The sequence below is a fragment of the Bactrocera dorsalis genome, chromosome 3, assembly GCF_023373825.1.
Source record: "Bactrocera dorsalis isolate Fly_Bdor chromosome 3, ASM2337382v1, whole genome shotgun sequence".
NCBI lineage: Eukaryota > Metazoa > Arthropoda > Insecta > Diptera > Tephritidae > Bactrocera > Bactrocera dorsalis.
This window is the reverse complement of record NC_064305.1, coordinates 33,589,877-33,614,787: the sequence shown is the minus strand read 5'-3', so window position 1 is coordinate 33,614,787 and position 24,911 is coordinate 33,589,877. Positions and strand designations below refer to the sequence as shown.

The 24,911-nt window shown below is 39.0% G+C and overlaps 2 protein-coding genes across 2 annotated transcripts; one reads left to right on the top strand and one right to left on the bottom strand.

The window, feature by feature from the left end:
- The first annotated feature begins 2,481 nt into the window (after positions 1-2,481).
- LOC125777545 (uncharacterized) lies at positions 2,482-10,551 on the top strand. The gene is made up of 2 exons (XM_049452645.1): positions 2,482-7,440; positions 10,507-10,551. Exons 1-2 carry the CDS (start codon positions 2,482-2,484, stop codon positions 10,549-10,551), a joined length of 5,004 nt encoding a protein of 1,667 aa, XP_049308602.1.
- Positions 10,552-18,532: 7,981 nt separating this feature from the next.
- On the bottom strand, positions 18,533-19,525 carry LOC125777544 (SAFB-like transcription modulator). The gene has a single exon (XM_049452644.1). The coding sequence runs from the start codon at positions 19,523-19,525 to the stop codon at positions 18,533-18,535; it is 993 nt and encodes a 330-aa protein (XP_049308601.1).
- Between the last annotated feature and the right edge of the window lie 5,386 nt (positions 19,526-24,911).

Genomic DNA, 24,911 nt, shown 5'->3' with positions numbered 1-24,911 from the left:
TGAGTAGTAATGAGTAGCAAGTATTAGTATTAATTTGGATTCGATCAAATAAACATCGTTGGGTTTTTCTGTCTTTCCCAACGTAAAAAAAAATCATGTGTTTTTATTCAAACAGTTCCTCTTATAAGAAACATTTGGTCCATGTCGAGCCGGATTTGTGATCGGCCTCGATATAAAGAGGAGATAAGAATAAAAACTTAAACATGTACGTATGTATCCAAGGCGAATTTAAGAATTCGCATTGTAAGTATGAACCTGTGTTAAAGAGGTGAACTTTCATGGAAAGAATTTAAACCTATCATCCAGATAGAGTGCACACTATTTGTACTACCTTGCATATATATAACGGGTGATTTTTTTGAGGTTAGGATTTTCATGCATTAGTATTTGACAGATCACGTGGGATTTCAGACATGGTGTCAAAGAGAAAGATGCTCAGTATGCTTTGACATTTCATCATGAATAGACTTACTAACGAGCAACGCTTGCAAATCATTGAATTTTATTACCAAAATCAGTGTTCGGTTCGAAATGTGTTTATCGACAAATTTTGTTCAGCGATGAGGCTCATTTCTGGTTGAATGGCTACGTAAATAAGCAAAATTGCCGCATTTGGGGTGAAGAGCAACCAGAAGCCGTTCAAGAACTGCCCATGCATCCCGAAAAATGCACTGTTTGGTGTGGTTTGTACGCTGGTGGAATCATTGGACCGTATTTTTTCAAAGATGCTGTTGGACGCAACGTTACGGTGAATGGCGATCGCTATCGTTCGATGCTAACAAACTTTTTGTTGCCAAAAATGGAAGAACTGAACTTGGTTGACATGTGGTTTCAACAAGATGGCGCTACATGCCACACAGCTCGCGATTCTATGGCCATTTTGAGGGAAAACTTCGGACAACAATTCATCTCAAGAAATGGACCCGTAAGTTGGCCACCAAGATCATGCGATTTAACGCCTTTAGACTATTTTTTGTGGGGCTACGTCTAGTCTAAAGTCTACAGAAATAAGCCAGCAACTATTCCAGCTTTGGAAGACAACATTTCCGAAGAAATTCGGGCTATTCCGGCCGAAATGCTCGAAAAAGTTGCCCAAAATTGGACTTTCCGAATGGACCACCTAAGACGCAGCCGCGGTCAACATTTAAATGAAATTATCTTCAAAAAGTAAATGTCATGAACCAATCTAACGTTTCAAATAAAGAACCGATGAGATTTTGCAAATTTTATGCGTTTTTTTTTTTAAAAAAGTTATCAAGCTCTTAAAAAATCACCCTTTACATGCGAATATGAGAAACAGAGAGAAACTGTATTTATTTGTTGCGAATAGTCAGTGAAATGGCAGCACTTACGCATGCTCTGTGGAATGTGTTCGCGTGCGTGGTGAAAAGTTGAGCTAAGTTTGTATTTGTATGCATGTATATGCGTGTGGAGACGCTTCGGATTGCAGTGGCAAAGCGAAAACATACATACATAAGTACATGGAGCATTGCAACTCGGAGTTGACTCGGTTTCGTTGTCAACTTCGAGAATAGCTGTCGTAGAAAATGCGAGAATTTTGCGAGAAGAGTATCTTTTAATAAAGGTAAGGTGAAAAGAGATGAGAATAGAATTCTATAGAATTTGTGAGAGAATTATATGAGAGGAAGAGGACTAGAATATAGCAATATGTGAATGTAGTTATATGTACATATGGATGTGCATGTGTTATGGTGTACAGTCCACTAGATGGTATTTTTTTTGTTAAGTTATACGTGCATGCGCTTGAGTTGACGACATACACATACATATGTATGTGCACATGTAGTGGCAGTCAAAGTGGCTAGAAGAAAACAAAAGAGCGAATGTTCTGGAATTAGAACTTATTCTATATTTCTTGCTTATAAGATGGAGTGAAAAGGTAAAAGATTGGAAGAGTAGCAGAAGCATCGTGATACGTATATATGTATATATACATATGTAGACACTGGCGTCGCCTACGTAGTTTTGACGATGAAATTATTTGTTACAATGTAGAAAGGACAGTTGGTGACAAGAAGCACAAGGTGAAATATATATATTGAGAAGATATTTATTGTCTATTATTTGGCGAAAGATTGTTAAAAGATAGTAAGTCTACTCTTTGCAGAAGCAGAGAAAAGCGTATATAGATTGAACGGAAAAGGTGTAATTGATATATTATCTTTATTGTATAAACAGCAGAATGGGAGGACAAGAGCTTTTGGACAGCCTATGCAAATCAATTTCGCGAATCATGGATTATTGCCAACATGCTGAGTTTAAAGGTGCTTCGCTGGAACAGGTCAAAGTTCGTGCAGAGAAGCTGGAAGTTTATTACGCACGCTTTGTAGATGCACACGAGAAGCAGTTGGATCAGGACAGTGCACAAGTCAATGCATATGACGAGATCGCAGCTTTAGTGGAGTCGCGCTATTTTACAGCACAAGCCATGTGGCTGCTAAGATTAAGGAGCTAACACCAATGCCGATTGTACTGGAGCAGCAACCTTTGGCGGTGCAGGTAAACATGCCATACCAACAACATGACTTAAAAAATACTTGGGGTAATTTTGATGGCACATTAACGATGTGGCCTGGGTTCCGTGATCGGTTCTCTGCTGCCATACACGAAAATAGAAATGTTTCACCAGCTTTCAAATTTTCTTACTTAAAAAAATCGCTCGTTGGTGGAGCTGCACAAACACTGGGCGAATGGCAGCTTACGGATGATAATTATATAGAGGCGTGGGATCGCCTCAAGCAGTTGTATGACCGCAAGTATCCGATTTGTCGTGAACATTTACGACAGTTTAATCGTCTGCCAGTTATAGGAGGGGTACCGCGAGCGGATGAGCTTCAGCGAATGTCTAATGTAACACACGAAGTGTTGCGGCAACTCCGAGCTCAAGGAGTCCCAGTCGAGTCTTGGGATATGATAATTGTTCATACGTTGCATGAACTACAACGAGAGACGGAAACCCCAACTGTTAAACAGATGTTAGATTTCTTGGATCGTCAAGCAGCAGCTTTAGATAATGTAACAGATGCACGTTATTCACGGTCACAAGACGTCAAGGTAGTTTTTAACAATGATCGAAACACAGGTGGTAAACGGGAACGTGAAGCGAAAGGTGAAAACTTCCACCAAAGCAGGTCGTTAGGTAAAAGATCATTTCCATGCATTAGTTGTGATGGTGATCATCCACTATGGACGTGCGATGACTTTATCGCACTCAATTTGAGATCTCGTGAAGAGTTTGTGAGAAGAAACAATATCTGTCAGAATTGTTTTAAGAAGGGGCACGGAGCTGGTAATTGCTTTCAAAAGGGGTGTTCTCGTTGTCCAGGGCAGACTAAACATAACAGTTTGCTTTGTCCGATAAGGGAGGTGGTAAAACAAGCACTAACGGTTAAGGTAGATGAACCTTATCGCAGGCGCAAGTTAAAAGGCAAATGCGAAGCAACAAGCACTAAACGGCGTCGTAGCGCAGAAATTGGATACGCTCATCCTGTGCAATCAAATATCGCAGAGGACATTGTTGCCATTAATGAGGAGATCAAGATAGTCGACATGCAAATGAGTCTATTAGACAAGCAGGAACAATTATCAAAAAGGCGTAAATCACTTAGGGGTATAGAGCAAAATAGTAACGATAAAATTGAGAAAGAAATAAACTCAAATGTTGATTATTCTACGAGTTTTATTTTCAATTTAGATTCGAGGCCAGCCTTGTTGTCTACTATATCTGTAAGACTGGAAGCAAATGGTCATGTTTTCGGACCAGTTCGAGCGCTACTAGATTGCGGCGCACAGCTAAACTTTGTTGCTGCCAGTCTCAGTGACAGATATCAGTTTCCAATCTTACCAACATCGCGCAAGATGGTCGGTATAGAGGGGAAATCCTTTGGAGTCAATCGACGTACAGTACTAAAGATAAGGCCATGGTTCCAATCAAATGGGTACATAGATGAGGAGTTTTGGATTCTACCAAAGGAAAACAATTGGCAACCGATCCTACCTAATGCTGACTGTAAGTTGGAACCAGCGTCAGTTTCATTTTCTGTACCGCTTGCTGATCCGCATTATTGGGAACCTGGCATAGTGCAAGTGGTGCTCAATGTTAAGACCTTTGCAAAAATTTTAATAGCCGTACACTCACACAACTCTGATGGAATGGTATATCTTGAGACACATTTACGTATGGTTGTATGTGGAGCGCATGAAAGACAAAGCAGTATCGAAACTGGGAATTCGATGTCATATATATGTTGTACAAGCATTGAGGAATTGGGTGAGTTGGTAAGGCGATTCTGGCAGCTTGATCAAGTGGCTACATTTTATAAGCGGACTGAAGAAGAAGAAAGCGTTGAGAAGATATTTGCTGAGACATATTCAAGAGACCCTACGGGCAGGTTTGTCGTTTCAATCCCGTTAAGAGAAAATATTGGCGATATTGGAGCTTCAAGAGAGATAGCGTTGCGGCGATTTATGTTTTTAGAGAAAAGATTTGACAAGAATCCGGAGCTTAAGAAGCAATATGTCGACTTCATGAGGGAGTATGAGACGTCGGGGCATATGGAACTAGTATCGAGGGCCGCTAAACCAGGTGATTTAGTGTATCATATTCCACATCACTGTGTCACAAAAAAGTTCAGGGTGGTGTTCGATGCTAGCTGTCGTACAGATAAGGGTATCTCTCTCAATGAAGTGCAAATGCTTGGTGAAAAGTTACAGAGGGATCTAGCGGAGATAGTCTTGAGATTTCGTAGGCATAAAATTGGCATCATAGGCGACATACAAAAGATGTTCCGGCAAGTGCGTATAGTCCAAAGTCAATGGGACTTGCAACGCATTTTTTGGAGAGAAAGTACTAGTGAACCGATAAGAGAATATTGGCTGAAGGTTGTTACATATGGTATGACATCATCAGCGTTTAATGATGTTCGCGCAGTAATACAGTGTGCCAGAGATGCAGCAAAAGACTTCCCTGATGCCTCTAAAGTAATTGAAAATGATTTGTACATGGATGACTGCGCATCTGGATCCAGAAGTGAAAGCGAAGCGATAAAATTGGCAAAAGATATTGATCATGTTCTGAAAGGTGGTGGTTTCGAAATGAAGAAGTGGAAGTCAAATTCAAAAAAGCTTATCGAGCAAATGAGGTTTGGAGAAGAAGAAGCGTCCTTCATGTTTGTGGACGACGAGAAAGCATCGGTCTTAGGGCTGAAATGGAAAATCAATCAGGATCAGTTTACGTTTGTGGTCAAGACTCCAGAACTAGAAGGGGTGATCACCAAGAGAAAGATATTAGGCTGTGTAGCTCAGCTTTATGATCCAAATGGTTTCATTTCCCCGGTTACTATTTTAGGCAAAATACTTATACAAGACCTGTGGCGCATCGGTTTAGATTGGGACGAGCCTGTACCTGAGGAAATAGGGACAAGGTTTAAAAACTATTGGAAGGACATCAGGCTTCTAGAAAATTTCACGCTTGACAGATGGATTGGTACAGATACAGATGGGAAAACTGAAATACACGGATTTTCCGATGCGTCAACAACGGCATATGGTGCTGTGATCTATATTCGAAAGGTGCAAGGAGATGGACAGGTAAAAATTACATTGCTTGTATCCAAAACCCGTGTTGCGCCAATGAAAACCGTTACGGTACCAAGACTTGAGTTAGCGGCTGCAGAATTGTTATCACGATTGCTTGTTTATGTGATGGGAGCAATGGAATTTACTGAAGTTGACTACACCTTGTGGACAGACTCGCAAGTGGTGCTATATTGGATAAAAAAGATACCACGCAACCTGAAGACGTTTGTGGCAAATCGGGTATCATCGATACAGACAAATACGGATGTGAAGAAATGGAGATATGTCAATACTAAAGATAACCCAGCTGATTTACTAAGCCGTGGCATGAATCCCTCAGAGATTGTACACGAAGACTTATGGGTGCAAGGTCCGAACTGGTTGTCGCTAGCTCCAGAAAAGTGGCCACAGTGTGTGTTTCTGCCAAACACAGTGGGGGAAGCTGAAGTTGAACTCAGAGCCTTTGCGGTCACAGATTTCGAGGATTCAATCCATATTACAATGCGCACAGATAGGAATAGAGTTGCGTTAATTGAATATGTCGACAAATTACAAAGAGCGTTAGATATCGTGGCTTATTTGTTCAAATTCATATCAAATGTAAAAGTCCGCTTAGCAGTTAGGCGATCAAAAAGAAGAGAAAAGTTACATTTAGTGCCGGATAATGAGCACAGAGCAAAAGGAATGAAATTTCTGTTGAGACAAGAACAAGAGCAATATTACAACAAAGAGATTACGAATTTGGAAGTTGGTCGACGAATTCCAGAGAAAAGCAAGATTGAGTCTTTGAAACCTGTGATGATGAACGGACTACTCAGAGTGCATGGTCGATTAAAAAACTCAAATTTAGAGGAAAGTATGCGACACCCAGTGATAGTTCCGGATGGTTCACGATTAGCGTGGCTAATAATGGATCACGCACGTAGCGAAACGAAACACGGTGGGGTTGAAATTATGATGCAGTTTATTCGTCAGAACTACTGGATTCCGCGCCTACGTAGTGCACTTAGGAAATACCTGCACAGATGTGTTATTTGCGTGCGACATAATCATCGTACTGAGATTCAAATGATGGCAGACTTACCCCCTGATCGAGTAAGGGCAGGAAAGCCTTTTTTGCACACAGGTGTGGATTATGCTGGGCCGATGGAGATTAAGATGATTGACAGGGATGGAAATCAGCTTATAAAACAGAAAGTGTGGATTGCGGTTTTTGTATGTCTCAAAACAAGAGCAGTTCACCTAGATGTGGTGACAGACTTAACGTCAGTGGCATTCATTGCCTGTTACGAACGATTTATTGCACGGCGCGGTCGATGTGAAAGAATTTACAGCGACAATGGTACAGCGTTTGTAGGCGCAGCTAGAGAGATACGTAAAGCAACGGAGGTATGGTACCAAAAGGAAGTATTTCAGCATCTGAGTGGGAAAGGAACGGAATGGCGGTTTATGACCCCTGCAGCGCCTCATCAAGGTGGCATTTATGAGGCGGCAGTAAAGTCCATGAAGTATCATCTTATTCGAACCATTGGTATACGAGTCCTCTCTTTTGAGCAACTATCAACTTTACTTACTCAAATCGAAGCGATACTCAATTCTCGTCCTTTACATCCGCTTAATGACGATCCGGCTGATTTTCAAGTATTGACACCAGGTCATCTGTTAATCGGAGAACCTCTTGTTCTTCCGCTTCCGTTCGCAATTCCGGAGGGTTCCGCAGCTAAGGGTATCAAACAGTGGAAAGAGAGACAGGCTATTATCAAGGCGTTTTGGGTCAGATGGCAGAACGAATATTTGACTACACTGCAGGAGCGCAAGAAGTGGCGACGAGAATCCGAACGAGTGCGATTGGGGCAGCTAGTGCTGATTAAATGTGAAAATTTTCCACCTGCACAATGGGCAATAGGCCGTATAATAGAACTTTGCCCAAGTAGGGATAATTTGGTGCGGTCAGTGGCAATTCAAACTGCGACGAATATCTTACGCAGGCCAGTCCAGAAGATATGTATCCTGCCTATAGACACAGAAGGTAAATAGAATTTGAGACCAGACCAGGGAGTTATTGTTGCCGGTTATCTTGAAAAACTTATGGTTTTTCGGTGGGACTGTTAAGAATTGAGTGAATTGGTGCGATATGGCATCAACGAAATACCACGACGTCAATGTTGAAAAAATGAAAGATAGAGATGCAATGAGTAGTAATGAGTAGCAAGTATTAGTATTAATTTGGATTCGATCAAATAAACATCGTTGGGTTTTTCTGTCTTTCCCAACGTAAAAAAAATCATGTGTTTTTATTCAAACAGTTCCTGTTATAAGAAACATACATAAAAAGGGATAGAAACCTACATATACAAAAAATACAACTTTAATATATGTAGGATGGCTCGCGTTGAGCCTCCAATGACAAGATATAGCGTACGGCTAACCGACCAATATGTAGAAAACGCAGCGGACTCGCTAAGTCCGGTGTGCTGGAACCAATGGCTGATGCGCAGAAATAAAACTGGACCAACTTCGCTTCACAATAGATTTCACTTTATTACATTCACTTTATTTTATTTCACTTTATCCAACTTTATAAACGATCAATGCTTTTATTAAATAACTAGTGCTTTACAATATAACTAGATGATTAATATACTTTACTGGTCGGCGTCCGCTATTCAAGTGAAGTCCGTTATTGGTTTTATTCCGTTCGAGTCCCTTTTTCGTTTAGTCAGTGTTGTCGTGTGTCAAAACGTTCAGTCCGCACGGTCGCATTTCTTAGTCCTACAACTCGGCCATTCCTGACTACTTATTCGCCTCGAATAATGTTACCACCTTTTCATATAGTCCACAGCGGTCGATGTTGTTTTAGGTCCCTCATTGTTTCCCACCCTTTCGACTTCATATCGACCGTGTTTTAATCGTTTAGTTACTTGGTCTGGTCCTAAGAATTTAGGTCGTAACTTCATTCCGTTACCAAATTGTGTCCGTTTGATTGCCACCAAATCATTAATGTTATATTCGATTGCCTTTTTACGTTTTCTATTAGATGACTTCATATTCTCTTCTTGAATTTTCTGTATGTTTTCGTTAGCTATTTCACGTAACTTATCACGTCCATCGTTTAACTCCATAATTGCTTAATTTTCTAAAATTTCGTTTAAGTCAAGGTCTTCTTCTACCCGCATGTCGCAACCTGTTAAAATCTTAAATGGGGTTGTACTTCGATTTGGCGAATTATTTATCAATTTCTAAACCTTCCCGATATACTTGTACCACTGTGAGGTATTCGGATGCGACAACTTAGCTAACATTGGTATTATTACCCTATGTATTCGTTCCACTTGTCCGTTTCCTCTTGGCACCCCGGTCGTAATGAGTAGACGCCGAAAACTGTTATTATCGCAATCACTTTTAAAAGCTTGTGAAGTGAACGCTGATCCCCTATCAGATATAATTCTACGCGGGTTGCCAAAAATGTCAGCTTGTTTCGAAAGCCTGTCTATAACCACCTCCGCGCTTGTATCTTTTGTTGGGTAGAGCCACACAAATTTTGTAAAAGCGTCGATCACAACTAAGATATATTTGTCCTGTTTCCGGTCATTGTCATCGGACCTATGTACATGATATATGTGAAATGTCTCGGAGGGATAATCTTCTTTCTCGATTGGCGACAAAAATCATTTGTCTTCGTAAGAATTGTTTTCCAGTATTTTCCGAATTGCCCGCGCTCATTCATCCTTTTCCTGTGCCTCTTTTAATCTGTGCTGTAACGATTCGTCTACTAACATACACGCGAACCTACTTAAAGCATCGACATGCTTCATTTTAGATCCTGACCTATGTTCTATAGTATAATTAAATTCTTGAAAAACATTGCCCATATAGCTACTCGTGGCGGAACGTCTTTCTTCCTTAATGTCATAGCAAATGCGTTGCAATCCATTACAATTTTGAACTCCAAACCTAATAAATAAACTCTCCATTTCTTTAGTGCGTTGACGATGGCGAGTACTTAAAGTTCATAAGAATGATAGTTCTTTTCCGCTGAACTTGTTTTCTGGCTCATGAATTGCACTGGATGATATGATTCATCCTCTGCCGTCTTTTGCAACATTACCGCGCCATACCCATGCTTTGGTGCATCTGTATGAACTTTCGTAATTGCATTTTGGTTATAAAATTCTAAAACTGGAGATCGTCATAGCGAAGACTTAAGTTGCTCGAAAGCAATCGCCTGCTCTTCCTCCCACTTGAAATATTGATCTTTTCTCAAAAGATCTGATAATGGCTTAGCCACTAGCGCATAGTTTTGAATAAATCTCCGAAAGTGGGATGTTAACCCTAAAAACTGTTGAATGGCTATCTTGTCTCTAGGTGGCTTGAAAGCTTTAACCGCTCTGGTTTTCTCATCCGACGGACGAATTGTGCTATCTTCGATTACATACCCCAAAAAATTGACTTTACGCTTTAAAAAATTACCCTTTTTCCACTTAATTTGTAGACCAGCATCAGATGCTACTGTAAGAACTTTCTTTAGTTTTATTAACCCTTCTTCCTCGTCTATGGATGGAATAATTAAATCATCCACATAAGTGACTACACTTCCCTCATCTTTTAGGTCTTTAAAAATCGAATGGATAAATCTACAGAATACCGCTGGTGAATTTGAGATACCAAACGGCACAAATTTAAATTCAAGTTGGCCTTTCATTGTTACAAACGATGTATATTTTCTAGAACTTTCTTCGACAGGAACGTACAAAAATCCATTAGCCAAATCTAATGTGGTAAAAACTTTATGTCCCTGGAGCTTCTCGACTACCTCGTCAATTAATGTCATTGGAAAATTATCGCGCAGAATTTTCTCATTTAATTTGCGATAATCGCAACATAAACCTTTTGATTTCTCTTTTTTAGACACAAGCACAATCGGCGACGCGTAATCGGATACGCTTGAAGTAATAATATCTTCATCTAGCCATTGCTTTACTTGAGCATTTATGATTATTTGATCTTGAAATGATACACGCCTAGGTGGCTGATACACCGGTACATCGTCCTTTAAAACAATTTTCATTTCCACCGGGGAAAATTTGATTCTTTTTGGCTCATATTGAGCAATTAGCTTTTCCACTTCTAACATTTTCCCCTTATCGAGATGTGACAAATCATACGTTGATTCCGGCTCCTGTTCATCTATACAAATCATACTAAAAGCTGCTATTTCTGTTTCTTCTGCAATTTTACCCCTATACTTTTTGTTGTCCTCCTGACAAATATCTGGTTTATCCTTCCTTAGAAACCGATCGCTCTCCTCGCTAACAATTAAATCGACTTAACCCAAAATTGAACGTCCTATTAATGCCGGATATTGAAGATCCCTATTGTTGACAATATGAAAAATGATATTTATCTCAATATCATCTACTTTAGCTCTGGTTTCGAAACTACCTAACGTGACCACTTCTAAATTACCGATTCCGCCCAACACTCTTTTATTTTTGTTTGACTTAACTTTAAGATTAAGTTTTTCGACTGTATCTACCCTTATCAAACACAAACGACTACCTGTATCAACTAACGAATGAAAAATTGCATTCCCTACCTTTACCATTTTAAACTTTAGTCCAAAATCTGCCTCTGAAGTTTTGAACACTACTTCGCTAATTGTATTTAAATTGTCTCTTTCACCTTTCGTTTGAACTGTCGGACATTCGTTGCGTTTATGGCCGACTTTGTTGCATTTGTAACATCTAAATTGTTGACTTGTGCAATTCTTTGCTATATGCGAAGTTTCGCCACATTTGAAACATGCGCGGTTTAGAATTGAACGTTGCGTATTTTCCTTCCTATCTTCCTTGATACTAACTCTGTTTTCAACTTCCACCTTTTGTTTATATTTAATTTTTTAAATTTTTATTTGCTTTTTTTTATTTTAAGTCTTTTAATAGAACGAATGTTATGTTGATACATTATTTTCAGGTGTTCTCAATTGTCCCGATATAAGAAAACTTATGAAGAACGCAAAATTCGGAGAACTTCTAAGGCCAAATGAAAAAATTGCCTGGAACTCCGTTATGACCGTTATAAACCATTGCTTAGGAGTGCACCGGTCTGAAGATTGGAAAAAATATGTGGATGACATGGTAGACGCTTTTGAAGAAATAGGTGTGAATATGTCCTTAAAAATTCATTTCCTTCACCATCACAAGGACCATTTTGAGCAGCAAGTTCCGACTGAATCCGATGAGCATGGAGAAAGATTTCACCAAGTCGCCGCCCCCCTTGAGCATTGGTACAGCGGCAAAAAGCTAGTCAAGCTTGAGTCTTGTTAAATTTCATTTAAATATTGTGTACAAATTTATGATACTTATTGATAACACTTATAAGATACAAAAAAAATAAAACAGCACACAAACATAGTTAGTGTAGCTTTTTTAAAAAATACAAATTTTGTTAAGTTTTTTTTCTAATGGTTAGTTTGCTCAGAACGTTGTCTTTGCTTAAGTTTCTTACTATTACAAGATGTCACTTAATGTATAAGTATCAAAGGGTAAATTAAAATATTGACGAAACGTGAGGGAAAAAACATTAAAAAAATGGATTAAATTTCAGTTTTTTCGACATATTAGCTATAAGGACACAAAAAACATTGATTTTGGGGTTTACAGTCATCTAAGAACTTAAAGACGGACTTATTCTGAGAAGCTTTGCCAAAGGAAGTTTACCAAAAAAGTCAACATTAAAAAAGTTAGAGACCGAAGAGAAATGTGCCTTTCTCTTACAATGGGCCACTTTGATGAAAAACTCCAACAAAAATTTTTATATGAAACCATGATTGTAACTCAAAAAAGTAATGATGCAGTTCGATTCGGAGGACCCGAAATAGGGGGAAACCGTCGAATTTGGTCTTGTCTTTTTTTTTGACTATCACAGTGTAATTGTATGTTTAGTACCAAAGTGCTAATTATTTTTGATTTTGAGTTAAATTTTTTAGTTGTGTTCTCACGATTGATCTCAGAATAAAAAGTTTTTTTTTTAGTTAGTTTGATTGTATTGTTGATTTTTTAAGAAATAAATGTTTAATTATTATAAGTAATGTGTATTATTAGCCAGTTATTTAATGTAGAATACTAGTATTGACATAACATTGATTCAGCGGTCAGAAATTTACACGGGTAAAATACACCCGGCCACAACGGTCAAGTTCTATTTAGTAGCCACAATGACACCATGTTAAGGAGAATATATATTTTTTTTTAAGATTTTAAAGAGAGAAGCGAGGACTGTTTAAACTCTCATATTGTGGGTTTAAACTGATTTAATACGTGTACACATTAATAAGGAGTACAAATGCTGTCAAGGGGCTTAACAGACTTCGAACATTTCGCAAATCCTCAATCAGCTAATTAATTCGGTAAAGGCTGTCTGAAGATTGGATTTTTAGGAATCTAAGCCGTACGACCATAAAAAAGTCTTCAAAGACGTTCTTTTCTAAGTAAATATGGGGCATCTCCACAAATTACAAACCTTAAGTCTCTTCTTTTTCTGGACCATCGTCCCGTCAAATATCTGCCTCTCACTCTGAATTCCACTCTTCCGTGGAATCATCATGTGGATCTGACTATAGTCAAAGCTACGGAAGCAGAAAAGAAAAATCCTGATACGGCCTTAATAGCCCAACAGGTCCCAGCTATGTTCACAGTATACTAGGCCAATAAGAGTCATTATGACAGAGAGAAAGATAAACCTAGGTGCAAGCCTCAATTTATATCTATTTATTGCTGGATCCTCTACTTTACTATATAGATCTGTTTGGAACCATCCGAGATCATCTTATTTCGTTTAAAAAATAATTTTTAAGATAATTAATCTCACAGTATAGGGCGGCAACATATGTGGGCTCAACAAGCAACATTAACTCACCAGCCCGCAGTCTCCTTCTCCAACAACCATCACTTGCGAGAACATTACAGTCTGCAAGTGTAGGAAGCTCTGTGAAGCTCGCTCTTTCCCCTGCTGAAAGTAATGCGAGTCGACAACTACAAAAACATCTAACGAAAATAAATATATAGGAAAATTCTAAAATATATGTAGTTGTTGTTGCACGTTTGGTAGATCTATCTGAGAAAATACAACTGGCTAAATGCCTTGTTTTGTCTTTTAGTTGCCTGGCTACTCGGTTAGTTACTTGGCGGCTGCTGGCTGTTGATTGCTAGCGGGTGTTCGCCATTTTTATTACACTCATTTGGACAAAGAAAAATCGCTTCAGATAAGTGGCTCTTAAAACAACAACTTGGAACACCCATACAAACACACATACATACATGAAAATATCCGTTTGTTTTGATACATTTAAATACAGACATTTACTTTCATCAGCGTAGGACCGGAGGTATAATGTCCCAGCAATAGTTGGAATGTGGAGTTTGCCGACCTTTATCCTCAACTTATTATTGTTCACCAAATGGTGAATGCCTTACCCAAGGATTAATAATATCTTATCAGAGTTCCAACATTTTTAGATATAAAGGCTTTTTCTTCTTGGGATCTTAACGCTTAGACAGACATGTCTTATGCTTAAAGAGCTTTCACACCATGGTTTAATCTAAATAGGTTCCCCAGGCACATATACTTAATATATTGATAAAGTAGTAAAAGGACACCTGTTAAGTCGTTCACCAGAAGACGAACCTCTTACGCTTCTTTTTCCAGACTGCAAAAGGCTGCACTGACAGCTCTGTTGTTAAGGCCTACGATGTCAAAATCATCTGCTTACACCAGTTGCATTGCACTTTTAAAGTAGACAATCCCACTGCGGTTTGGCTTAGGGGCACATATCACTTTTTCATCATCATATTGAAGAAGACGAACGGGAAAAAATCAATTTATCTAAAAACTTATCGTGTATTGAACGGTTAACTACTAAGCCGGTAATCCATCACCTCAAGAGGCTTCGTTGTTCTTAATTCGCCTTAGAGCTGTTTTCACCTAATCTTGATGAGAGGACAATAATGTCACGGTAGATTGTCTGTAAGGGGTCATTTTCATTTGACGCAGTATTGAATTTCCAGTGAAAGGAACACGAAAGTGCAAATAATAACTGACCCAAAAACTAGCTCAGTGGTAATGACATTTGGATGGCCTAAAAATTTCTCTTCAAATTCAACAGAAACTTATTAACTTTCCACAACAAAAACAACATCATTTCATTCACTAAGCGCCCGAGACATTAACGACTGACCATTGCGAATTGAGGCGAGCAGACTCAGACATTAGCTGAATCAATTAAAGCAAAATCAAAAGACGAAATCGTAGAAAAATTGTTAGTTTTTGAAGCAAAAGCAACACTAGTCATTACATGCAAGTGTTGCGGGGTTTGTAAGGGCGCTGGTGTGGCAGCTCGTAAGTATGGCTATTTTTAAAATGGCTGCTAAAACAGCAAACATATTGCTAACGAGGCTACTAAAATGGAAGAAAAATTGAGCAGAATGGTTACGAGAAGCGGCGAGAGGCATAGCGTAAAACAACAATAAAAAGAGTAGAGCGTAAGTAACAAAAATGCACTAAAGGCATTAACAAGTTCAACTGAATGCAAGGGAGACAAACACAAAAATGCTCACATAAGTACACAAACTCACACATTCACATATGTATGTATTCGTTTGATCATCCTCATTCGCCGCTTGATGACCCTCAGCTTATCACAGCCAAGCCGTTGACCACAAGCTGGCTGTGCTCTTACCATCGGACAAGCCTTGTGTACAACTCAAATAATTTTGTTTGAGTATGTGTGAATTGCGCAATTGTGGCGTAATTATATTTCTAATATTCTATATATATTCTAACTCAATTGGCGATTTCATTTTGCAATTAATGCACTAACTAGTGCGTTTGTAAGACAGGAAAATAACGGTACTTAATATATACTATTGGACGAATGGAAGCCCTCGGATAAAGATACCTGTTTGAAGAATATTTTTCACAAATGAGGGAATTTTGAAGAGGCTGCTGGTTAGTTGAAACTCACCATTAGGTAAAAAATTAGTTTTTTTCACTCCAGCTGCCCAAGGTCTCTTAAGTTGGTAATGTTTCAACGGCTCTTATCCATTCCGACGAATCCACCTTTGCATAGTAGTAGGAACTTTTTTACCGCCGTCATCAATATCCCAAAATGACTTTGTGGCATGTTCCGTATTGCTAGTGCTTCCAGATCCGAGGTGTAATTCTAAGGTCCATTGTTTTAAACGATCCTTGAAGAAGCTGAATTAATGGATCTAAAAGAGCTTAGGGAAATTGTGTTGCCAGCTGCCCCGAGCGAAGTAACTCATCTGCCTTTTCATTACTTCTACTTATTTCTACATGACTTGGAACCCAGAAGATATTAACCGAGTTTCCTGCTGATAGTCAAGTTGCTAACTTGCATAAGCTAACACAGTGAGACTTAGTATTGGCGCTACGGATAGCCTTAATTCCCGCTTGGCTATCCATTCGTAGTTTTATGGAATTGCATTTTCTGTTTTGGCCTGAAATACTACCCAACAAGCAAGACCATTCCACTCGTTCCAGAGATTTTATACGACACATTTTCGACAATATAATTCACTAAATCTTCATAAAACTCACTTTGGAGTGTACAGGAATTCTAATTTCAAAGAGTTTTGCCCTCGCAGTCTGAGGCAAAACCAAAAACAAGAAAACCATTAAGCTCAGCTGCACCAAAGCTATAATACCCTTCACCGGAGCAGATTCTTACAAGTTATAAAATTTGTTTATCTTGGTTTTTTGTACTCTTACAACCAGTTGCTACAGAGTATTATAGATTTGTTAACCTAACGGTTGTATGTATCACCTAAAGTTAAGCGAGATAGATATAGGGTTATTTATTGTATATATATACACATATATGGAGGATGGAGTCATGTGTAGAAGTTCACGCAAGTGAGGAAAGTTCTCTGATTGCCATTCACTTGGGAGTGGCCAGAAACGATTCTTTTACATGTGACTCAAGCAGCTCACGACTTCCGGTCTTTGACAAAGTATCCTCTGGGTAGCCTAAGAACATCCGTTTGAAGGCGAGCTAACGTGAGAAAGCGAAGCATCCCCTGCATAGGGTTGTGCGCTGGGTTTGGGACCCGCCACGTAAAAAAACACCCCCAGTGAATAGTCAGAACCAGCCTCGGATGAGAGAGCGCAGGTTTGGTGTGGGATTCGTGGTGGGAGAGAGACTCCGTCGCCGAGTACTATCATTCACTGCGGTGAATGAACGTCTAGCCACAATCCGCATCAAAGCGAGGTTCTTCAACATATCGCTGATTTGCGCCCACGCCCCGACGGAAGAGAAGGACGATGTGACCAAAGATGCCTTTTATGAGTGCTTGGAGCGCACTTATGAGATGATGGGCAAAGAAGGTATCTTTGGTACTACGGTCGGTAAATTCAGCCTCCACGACGAAACATCCCCAAATGGGTTGAGGCTGATCGACTTCGCCGGGGCCCGAAATATGGTTATCTGTAGTACTAGATTCCAGCATAAGAAGATCCATCAAGCTACCTGGCTGTCTCCGGATCGAAAAACCACCAACCAGATCGATCATGTTGTGATAGACGGAAGACACGTCTCCAGTGTTTTAGATGTGCGTGCGCTCCGAGGTCCTAACATCGACTCGGACCACTATATTGTTGCAGCCAAAATTCGCACCCGCCTCTGTGCAGCAAAAAACGCACGCCAACAAACACAAGGAAGGTTCGACGTCGAGAAGCTGCAATCACAACAGACAGCCGAACGATTCTCTACTCGGCTTGCACTCCTGCTCTCTGAGAGCACTCGTCAACAACTCGGTATAAGGGAACTGTGGGACGGCATTTCAAACTCCTTACGTACAGCTGCAACCGAAACAATTGGTTTTCGGAAAGTGCAAAAGAACAGCTGGTACTACGAGGAGTGCCGTGTCGCAGCGGAGAGAAAACAGGCTGCCTACCTCGCAACGTTACGATCGACCACAACACGTGCGGGATGGGATAGATACCGAGAGTTGAAGAGGGAAGCGAGACGCATTTGCAGACAGAAGAAGAAAGAGGCCAATATGCGTGAGTACGAACAGCTTAATAAGCTGGCCGACAGGGGTAATGCTCGAAAATTCTACGAAAAGATGCGTCGGCTTACAGAAGGTTTCAAGGCCGGTGTTTGAATTATATATCAAACTGTTTGACTTGTAAGATCAAACTAACTCAACAAAGATTTCAGATAATCCTTACCACTGGTGGGGGGAATTAAACAACGTCTTTAGTCAAGTGAGAATTTATTCATTCTGATTTTATTATTAAATTTGTAAACCTTATATACTATTTTAGAAGTCTAACTTATCTAATTAAATATATATATTTACAGCACACCACATGAGGTTGTTTTTCAACTATGCAATACAATACATGTGTGTGTGTGTGTGTGCTGTCATACAAGTATAATTTTTATTGCTTGGTTTGGGTTGCTTTCAAGTGCAAATGCGCATTTGTAATCAATTGCCCAAACCTAAGTAAATATGTTTAGTATGTATTTCTTGAGTGCATGCGTATCACTTATTAATGCATACGTGCCTCATATACATATGTTTGTATGCTGCATATCAATGCATATATTTTTATGTGTTTTTTTGTACGTATGTTCAATATATTTGAACATAGATATCTATTAGTAGTGGACTGTATGATTCCAATAGCTAGATTATTTCTTATCTTATTTAACATTGAAATATATAAAAGGTTTAAATATAATATTGTTGTCCGTGCTTTGGCAGCAACGAACATGTTCAATTTTGAACATTCTCCCGGGCGGCAAAAGTGACTGCTGGGAAAGTGATTGCAGTTTGTAGTCGTCGCCTGGTTTTCAATCGATAGTGAATGAAGATTGCTACTAGCACGCCGACTATAAAGAATAGCAATGTTATGTGTCCGGTTGTTTTAACGCAAGCTGCCATGGTATTAGTAACTCCCAAATGGTTGTTACTACATCCGCTTTTCCAACTGGATCTATTTTTGTTTTATCCAGTCGTGTTTTGGCGACACTTGTTGAGTTGCTGAGCTCTACTGATATTATCCGTCCATGGAGTTCGGTATGATGCAAATTCTCAATGCAAGGACTGGCATTCGACGATGATGGCATTGTTACGTAGTCATAACAACGTGTAGCCGGAGTTCGGGTGTTGGTGACCACCTTGGCTCCGACAACTTTTCCATATTTAGAAAATATAGTTTTCAGATCCCTGGCTCTCGTTAATGAAGATAACCCGGATATCCAAAGATTACGTGAAGGTGTTGTCTGCTTTCCTGTGGACGACGATTTTGTAGAGATATTCACTGAAGACTTTTCTTTGTCATCCTTCTGCGAAGACTTGTTTGAAGATGATTTTTGTTCACTAATGTCTTCATCCTTTTTGTCGCCGGACTTCTCATCTTTTCTCTTGCTGCATTTACTGCTGCTGGATCCACCCTTGGATGTTCTTGTGTCATCCAAAGCTGCAACCGTTTTTGTACTCTTTTGCGCTGAATTCTTGCCGGTAGTATCACCTTCTGCATCGGTGCATTTTTCTTTTTCATCAGGTGCCTTATCATGCAAAAGTATTTGTTCGTCTTCACCAATAGTTACATTTATCGATTCCTCATTCGATTCGCCTGCATTTTCCTCTTCTCCCTCTGGACCATCGTTTGAAACACTTCCGTTATCAACTTCAACATCTCTTTCTGCAAGATATTTTATTTCATCTTTTGCATTCTCCTCAATTTCCAAAGGAGATATTTTATTGTTCACATCGTTAAATGTGCCTTGCTCCTCAAAAGTAATTTCCTCTACGCGCAGCTTGTCTTCTAAAATGTATTCAAATACTTCAGTTTCGTCCTTATCTTCCATCGATTTATCTTGGACTTCACTGTCCCACATTTCTCCAAAATGTGAGCCTGCCGGAAGAGATATGAGATTGTGAGATTCCTCAGTTTTTGAAGGCTTACGAAGTTCTTCAAGTGATTCTTCTTCAGCTTCATTTTCCTTTCTATCTTTCTCTATTATTTCTGTTGTTTTTTCCTCAACAGAAGATAGAGAGAGTAGTGGAATTTTTATAAGTTTTTCGTGTTCAATCTTTTGTACTGCATTAGTTAGTTTCGTCGCAGTTGTAGATAATTTGGGTACGATGAACAGAATTGGCTGATTGTCATACTTTTTCTTAAGTAGACTCCATGCAGCTTCATAATTTGTTGACGAAATTTGAAAATGCTGTATTACTCGTGCAGCTTCGCCTTTTAAGCATTGACGAAGACGCAGCATTTTCTCTATGTTCTTCATCTGCTCGTTGTCATGTACCATAACTTTGAACACGTTGTAAAATTTGGCCCATTCCTTAGTATCGCCATAAAATTTTGGAATTTTTATTATTTTTCTTTCTTCAAAGTTAGGGCGATAAGAAATTTTAGGCTTTTCTTTTTGTAACTTTTTCTTTAAATGTTTAAGCTCTTCGTAGTATTCGCCATAAATTTCTTCGAATAAGATTTCAATTTCAACATTAAAATCTAATTTGCTTTTTAGATTTTGAATGTCTGTAAATAAACAGTCTAAGCCTTTTATTTGATCGTTGTCGATTATTAATTCCATGCTTAGATCTTCCATTTTTCTTCTGAGGTTTTCCACTTTCCTCATGAATAAGGAAGTTTTTCGATCTAAATCTTGGTGTTTAGCTTAAACTTCTTCAATTTTTGTTTTATTTGATGGTTTTGTTGGAAAAGTGTTGGACGTGGACAACACCTTTTCGGAAAAATCCGCTTGGGCTTCAGGAATTTTCTTCTTGTTGATTCCCATTTTGAGAGTTTTTCCGCAACACTTTTTTTATTTATTAATTAACAGCTTGTTGTTCTCCAAAGAAATCGTTGGAGGTATTTGATTTGGTCGCCTAGTTGACCTTGCTGTGCCTCGACTCACAGCCGCTGAATATCTCTTGGATAGCAGTTAGATCACTGCGTTTAGTCTCTGCTAAAACGGCTTATATGATCGGTTTTAATGCGGGAATATACACGCGTCTTACAAATATTTTTATGTTGCTAATATGCGGGAATATACACCCGTCTTACAATTATTTTTTAGTCAATATGCGGGAATATACACCCGTCTTACAATTTAATTTTGCCTGAATTTATATTAATAACAGGGCTTATTGTATTTGGCCGAGCACTACATCCGGCTCGAAGGACCAAATGTTAATACCTCAATATAGCTTCTACCAATCCTTACCGCTGGTGGGGGGAATTGAAAGTCTTACATTGAGGGAGAATATATTCAGTCTGTTTTTATTTATAGCTCTGGAAACCTTATATACTATTTTTCAAAGTATCCTAAATAACTTAATATATGTGTATGTGTGTGTGTTCATATATATGTAGCACATTGTTTATGCTACCTGATAGGGTATTGTTTTCAAGTGCATATGTTGTGTGACCTTGGGTTTGTTTTAATGTAAGTACATTTACAAACAGTTGTTAAAATGTATTCTAAGAACCCATGGGTCATATGTAAACATCTTATCCTTAGTAATGTTTGTGTTATTGTCTATTGAATGCTATTGTTTTGCATGACAATGCATTTTAAGTATGTTTATGTATACGTATACATAAATATCTAATATTAGTGGACTGTATCAATAGTAAGATTATTTCTTATCTTATTTAACATAATATATAAAAGGTTTAAATATAATATTGTTGTCCGTGCTTTGGCAGCAACGAACATGTTCAATTTTGAACAACCGGAGCATACTCCTGTAGAACCCCCCAAGGTGATCTAGTTACCGATGCCCATAGAATAATTAAATTATGGAGGGAACACTTCTCCAACCTGCTGAATGGCAGTGATAGCACAACACCGGGAGAAGGTGAACCCGATTCCCCAATCGATGACGATGGAGCAGACGTTCCATTACCCGGCCATGAAGAAGTTCGAATAGCAATTGCCCGCCTGAAGAACAACAAAGCGGCAGGGGCCGATGGATTGCCGGCCGAGCTATTCAAACACGGCGGCGAAGAACAGATAAGGAGCATGCATCATCTTCTTTGTAAAATATGGTCGGACGAAAGCATGCCCAACGATTGGAATTTAAGTGTGCTATGCCCAATCCATAAAAAAGGAGACCCCACAATCTGCGCCAACTACCGTGGGATAAGCCTCCTCAATATCGCATATAAGGTTCTGTCGAGCGTATTGTGTGAAAGATTAAAGCCCACCATCAACAAACTGATTGGACCTTATCAGTGTGGCTTCAGACCTGGTAAATCAACAACCGACCAGATATTCACCATGCGCCAAATTTTGGAAAAGACCCGTGAAAGGAGAATCGACACTCATCACCTATTTGTCGATTTCAAAGCTGCTTTCGACAGCACGAAAAGGAGCTGCCTTTATGCCGCGATGTCTGAATTTGGTATCCCCGCAAAACTAATACGGCTGTGTAAACTGACGTTGAGCAACACGAAAAGCTCCGTCAGGATCGGGAAGGACCTCTCCGAGCCGTTCGATACCAAACGAGGTTTCAGACAAGGTGATTCCCTATCGTGCGACTTTTTCAACCTGCTTCTGGAGAAAATAGTTCGGGCTGCAGAACTCAACAGAGAAGGTACCATCTTCTATAAGAGTGTACAACTGCTGGCGTATGCCGATGATATTGATATCATCGGCCTCAACACCCGCGCCGCTAGTTCTTCTTTCTCCAGACTGGACAAGGAAGCAAAAGAAATGGGTCTAGCAGTGAACGAGGGCAAGACGAAATATCTCCTGTCATCAAACAAACAGTCGTCGCACTCGCGACTTGGCACTCACGTCAATGTTGACAGTCATAACTTTGAAGTTGTAGATAATTTCGTCTATCTTGGAACCAGCGTTAACACCACCAACAATGTCAGCCTAGAAATCCAACGCAGGATAACTCTTGCCAACAGATGCTACTTCGGACTAAGTAGGCAATTGAGAAGCAAAGTCCTCTCTCGACAAACAAAAAACAAACTCTATAAGTCACTCATAATTCCCGTCCTGCTATATGGTGCAGAGGCCTGGACGATGTCAACAACAGATGAGTCGACGTTGCGAGTTTTCGAGAGAAAAGTTCTGCGAAAGATTTATGGTCCTTTGCGCGTTGGCCACGGCGAATATCGCATTCGATGGAACGATGAGCTGTACGAGATATACGACGACATTGACATAGTCCAGCGAATTAAAAGACAGCGGCTACGCTGGCTAGGTCATGTTGTCCGGATGGACAAAAACACTACAGCTCTGAAAGTATTCGACGCAGTACCCGTCGCGGGAAGCAGAGGAAGAGGAAGACCTCCACTCCGTTGGAAGGACCAAGTGGAGAAGGACCTGGCCTCGCTTGGAATATCCAATTGGCGCCACGTAGCGAAAAGAAGAAACGACTGGCGCGCTGTTGTTGACTCGGCTATAATCGCATAAGCGGTGTCTACGCCAATTAAGAAGATAAATGTATATAAATGATCAGGATGACGAGAAAAGTTGAAATCCGGTTGATTGTCTGTCTGTCCGTCCGTCCATCCTTGCAAGCTGTAACTTGAGGAAAGGTTGAGATGCCTCTATGAAACTTGGTATGTAGGTTCCTTGCTAAAATAACCTCGAGTTCGTAGATAGGTGTAAAGAACCACTGGCACGCCCACAAATAGCCATTGACAAGTTTAATGTGCTTATTTTCTATACCACTTAAGTAATAATAACTAAATATTCTGAGTAAATATCTTTAAGAAATCTCTACAATAGAGTGAAAATGGACGAAATCGGACGCCTATATAGCACAATTTTAAATTCCTCTTGATTCGTTGAGTTTCCAGTACACAATTCAAAAAGCAATGAATATAACGGGATACAACTTTACACCATACCTGTTAAGTTTTGATTACTAATCGTAATTATTAGTAATCTGATTACTTTGTATTTTAGAGTGATATAATTGTTTACATTACGATTATCTTGGTCCCAAGTAGATTACGTAATGATTAAGATTACAAGTAATCAAAAAATAATCAGGATTACTCTGGATTACTATAAAGAATCATAAATAATCAAAAATAATCAAAATAAATAATTGATTCTTTTCAACGATTCTTTTTGATTATTTTTGAAACTCTTCAATCCAAAACCCCAAACAACTTTGGTCTTTTCGCTTTTTTTAATCTTTATATATATAAATCTTCTGACCGTGTGTTTGCCTTGGAACTGCTCCTAAACGGATGGACCGATTTTGATGAAATTTTGTGTGTACGTTCAAGGAGATTCGGGAATGGTTTAGATTTACAATTTGGTCCACTGGAAAATGTTTTTTAAATTATTTTTTCATTTTTAATCAATTTTTAATTTTGGAATGTTTGACCGATAGATGGCGCTACCATCGCAGTATCCAATATTCAAACCTTAAATTGGCGTAAACGTATATTAAACAAAACGATGCCAAAGTAAAAGGCGACATCTGTAGATCAAGTTTTTATCACATCGCTTAATATTTATCAAAAGAAAAGATTGTCATATAGTATTTTGAAACAAAAGTCGTCTTTTTTTTTAATATTTTCCATATAATAGAAATAGTGGATGCAGTTTTTCATTTGTTAAGTCGATTTTCAGGTGAAATTAGATTCATTGCTTTAAAAAAAAAATTGGAATTTGTTACTATTACGAAGTACATATTTTACATAACTCATTATAGATTCATTGTATATATTATTTTTACAAAAAAATGCCACGTCTTCGTGGAAGAGCAAAAAACATTGGTCGACGTTCTCATAATGCGCAAATTTTTATATGGAATAAACAATCAAAATATTGGAAACCACGAAAACGAGGCATTCCAGTCCCAGGACTTCACAATATATTTATTGGAAATACTTTAGGCCGACTCTACACAGTTCATCCTAAGCAACGTGAAAGCTTTTTTCTACGTTTGTTATTGATCAACATTCCTGGACCGACATCCTTCCAATCTTTGCGTACAGTTAATAGTACTGTATGCAATACTTTCTTCGATGCCTGTCATGAGTTACGTTTATTGGAAGATGATAATCATTGGGATCTCACGCTTGCAGATGCAACACTGAGCTCATCGCCGCACCAAATTCGTCAATTATTTTCAATAATATTAACAACGTGTTTTCCATCTGAAGCATCTGCACTGTGGAACAAATATAAAGACTCAATGAGTGAAGATATTTTACATCGTATTAGAATAATCAATCAAAATGTCAATATTGAATTCTCCGCTGAGATATATAATGAGGCATTAATATTTATT

What these genes read in the sequence shown, in the direction of transcription:
- LOC125777544 (XM_049452644.1), bottom strand. Translation starts at nt 19,525, where the DNA reads ATGTGGGACAGTGAAGTCCAAGATAAATCGATGGAAGATAAGGACGAA.
- LOC125777545 (XM_049452645.1), top strand. Translation starts at nt 2,482, where the DNA reads ATGCCGATTGTACTGGAGCAGCAACCTTTGGCGGTGCAGGTAAACATG. An exon ending in GGCGACGAGAATCCGAACGA is followed by an intron (nt 7,441 to 10,506) that starts GTGCGATTGGGG and finishes TCTCTTTTTTAG; the next exon opens with ACACAAGCACAATCGGCGAC.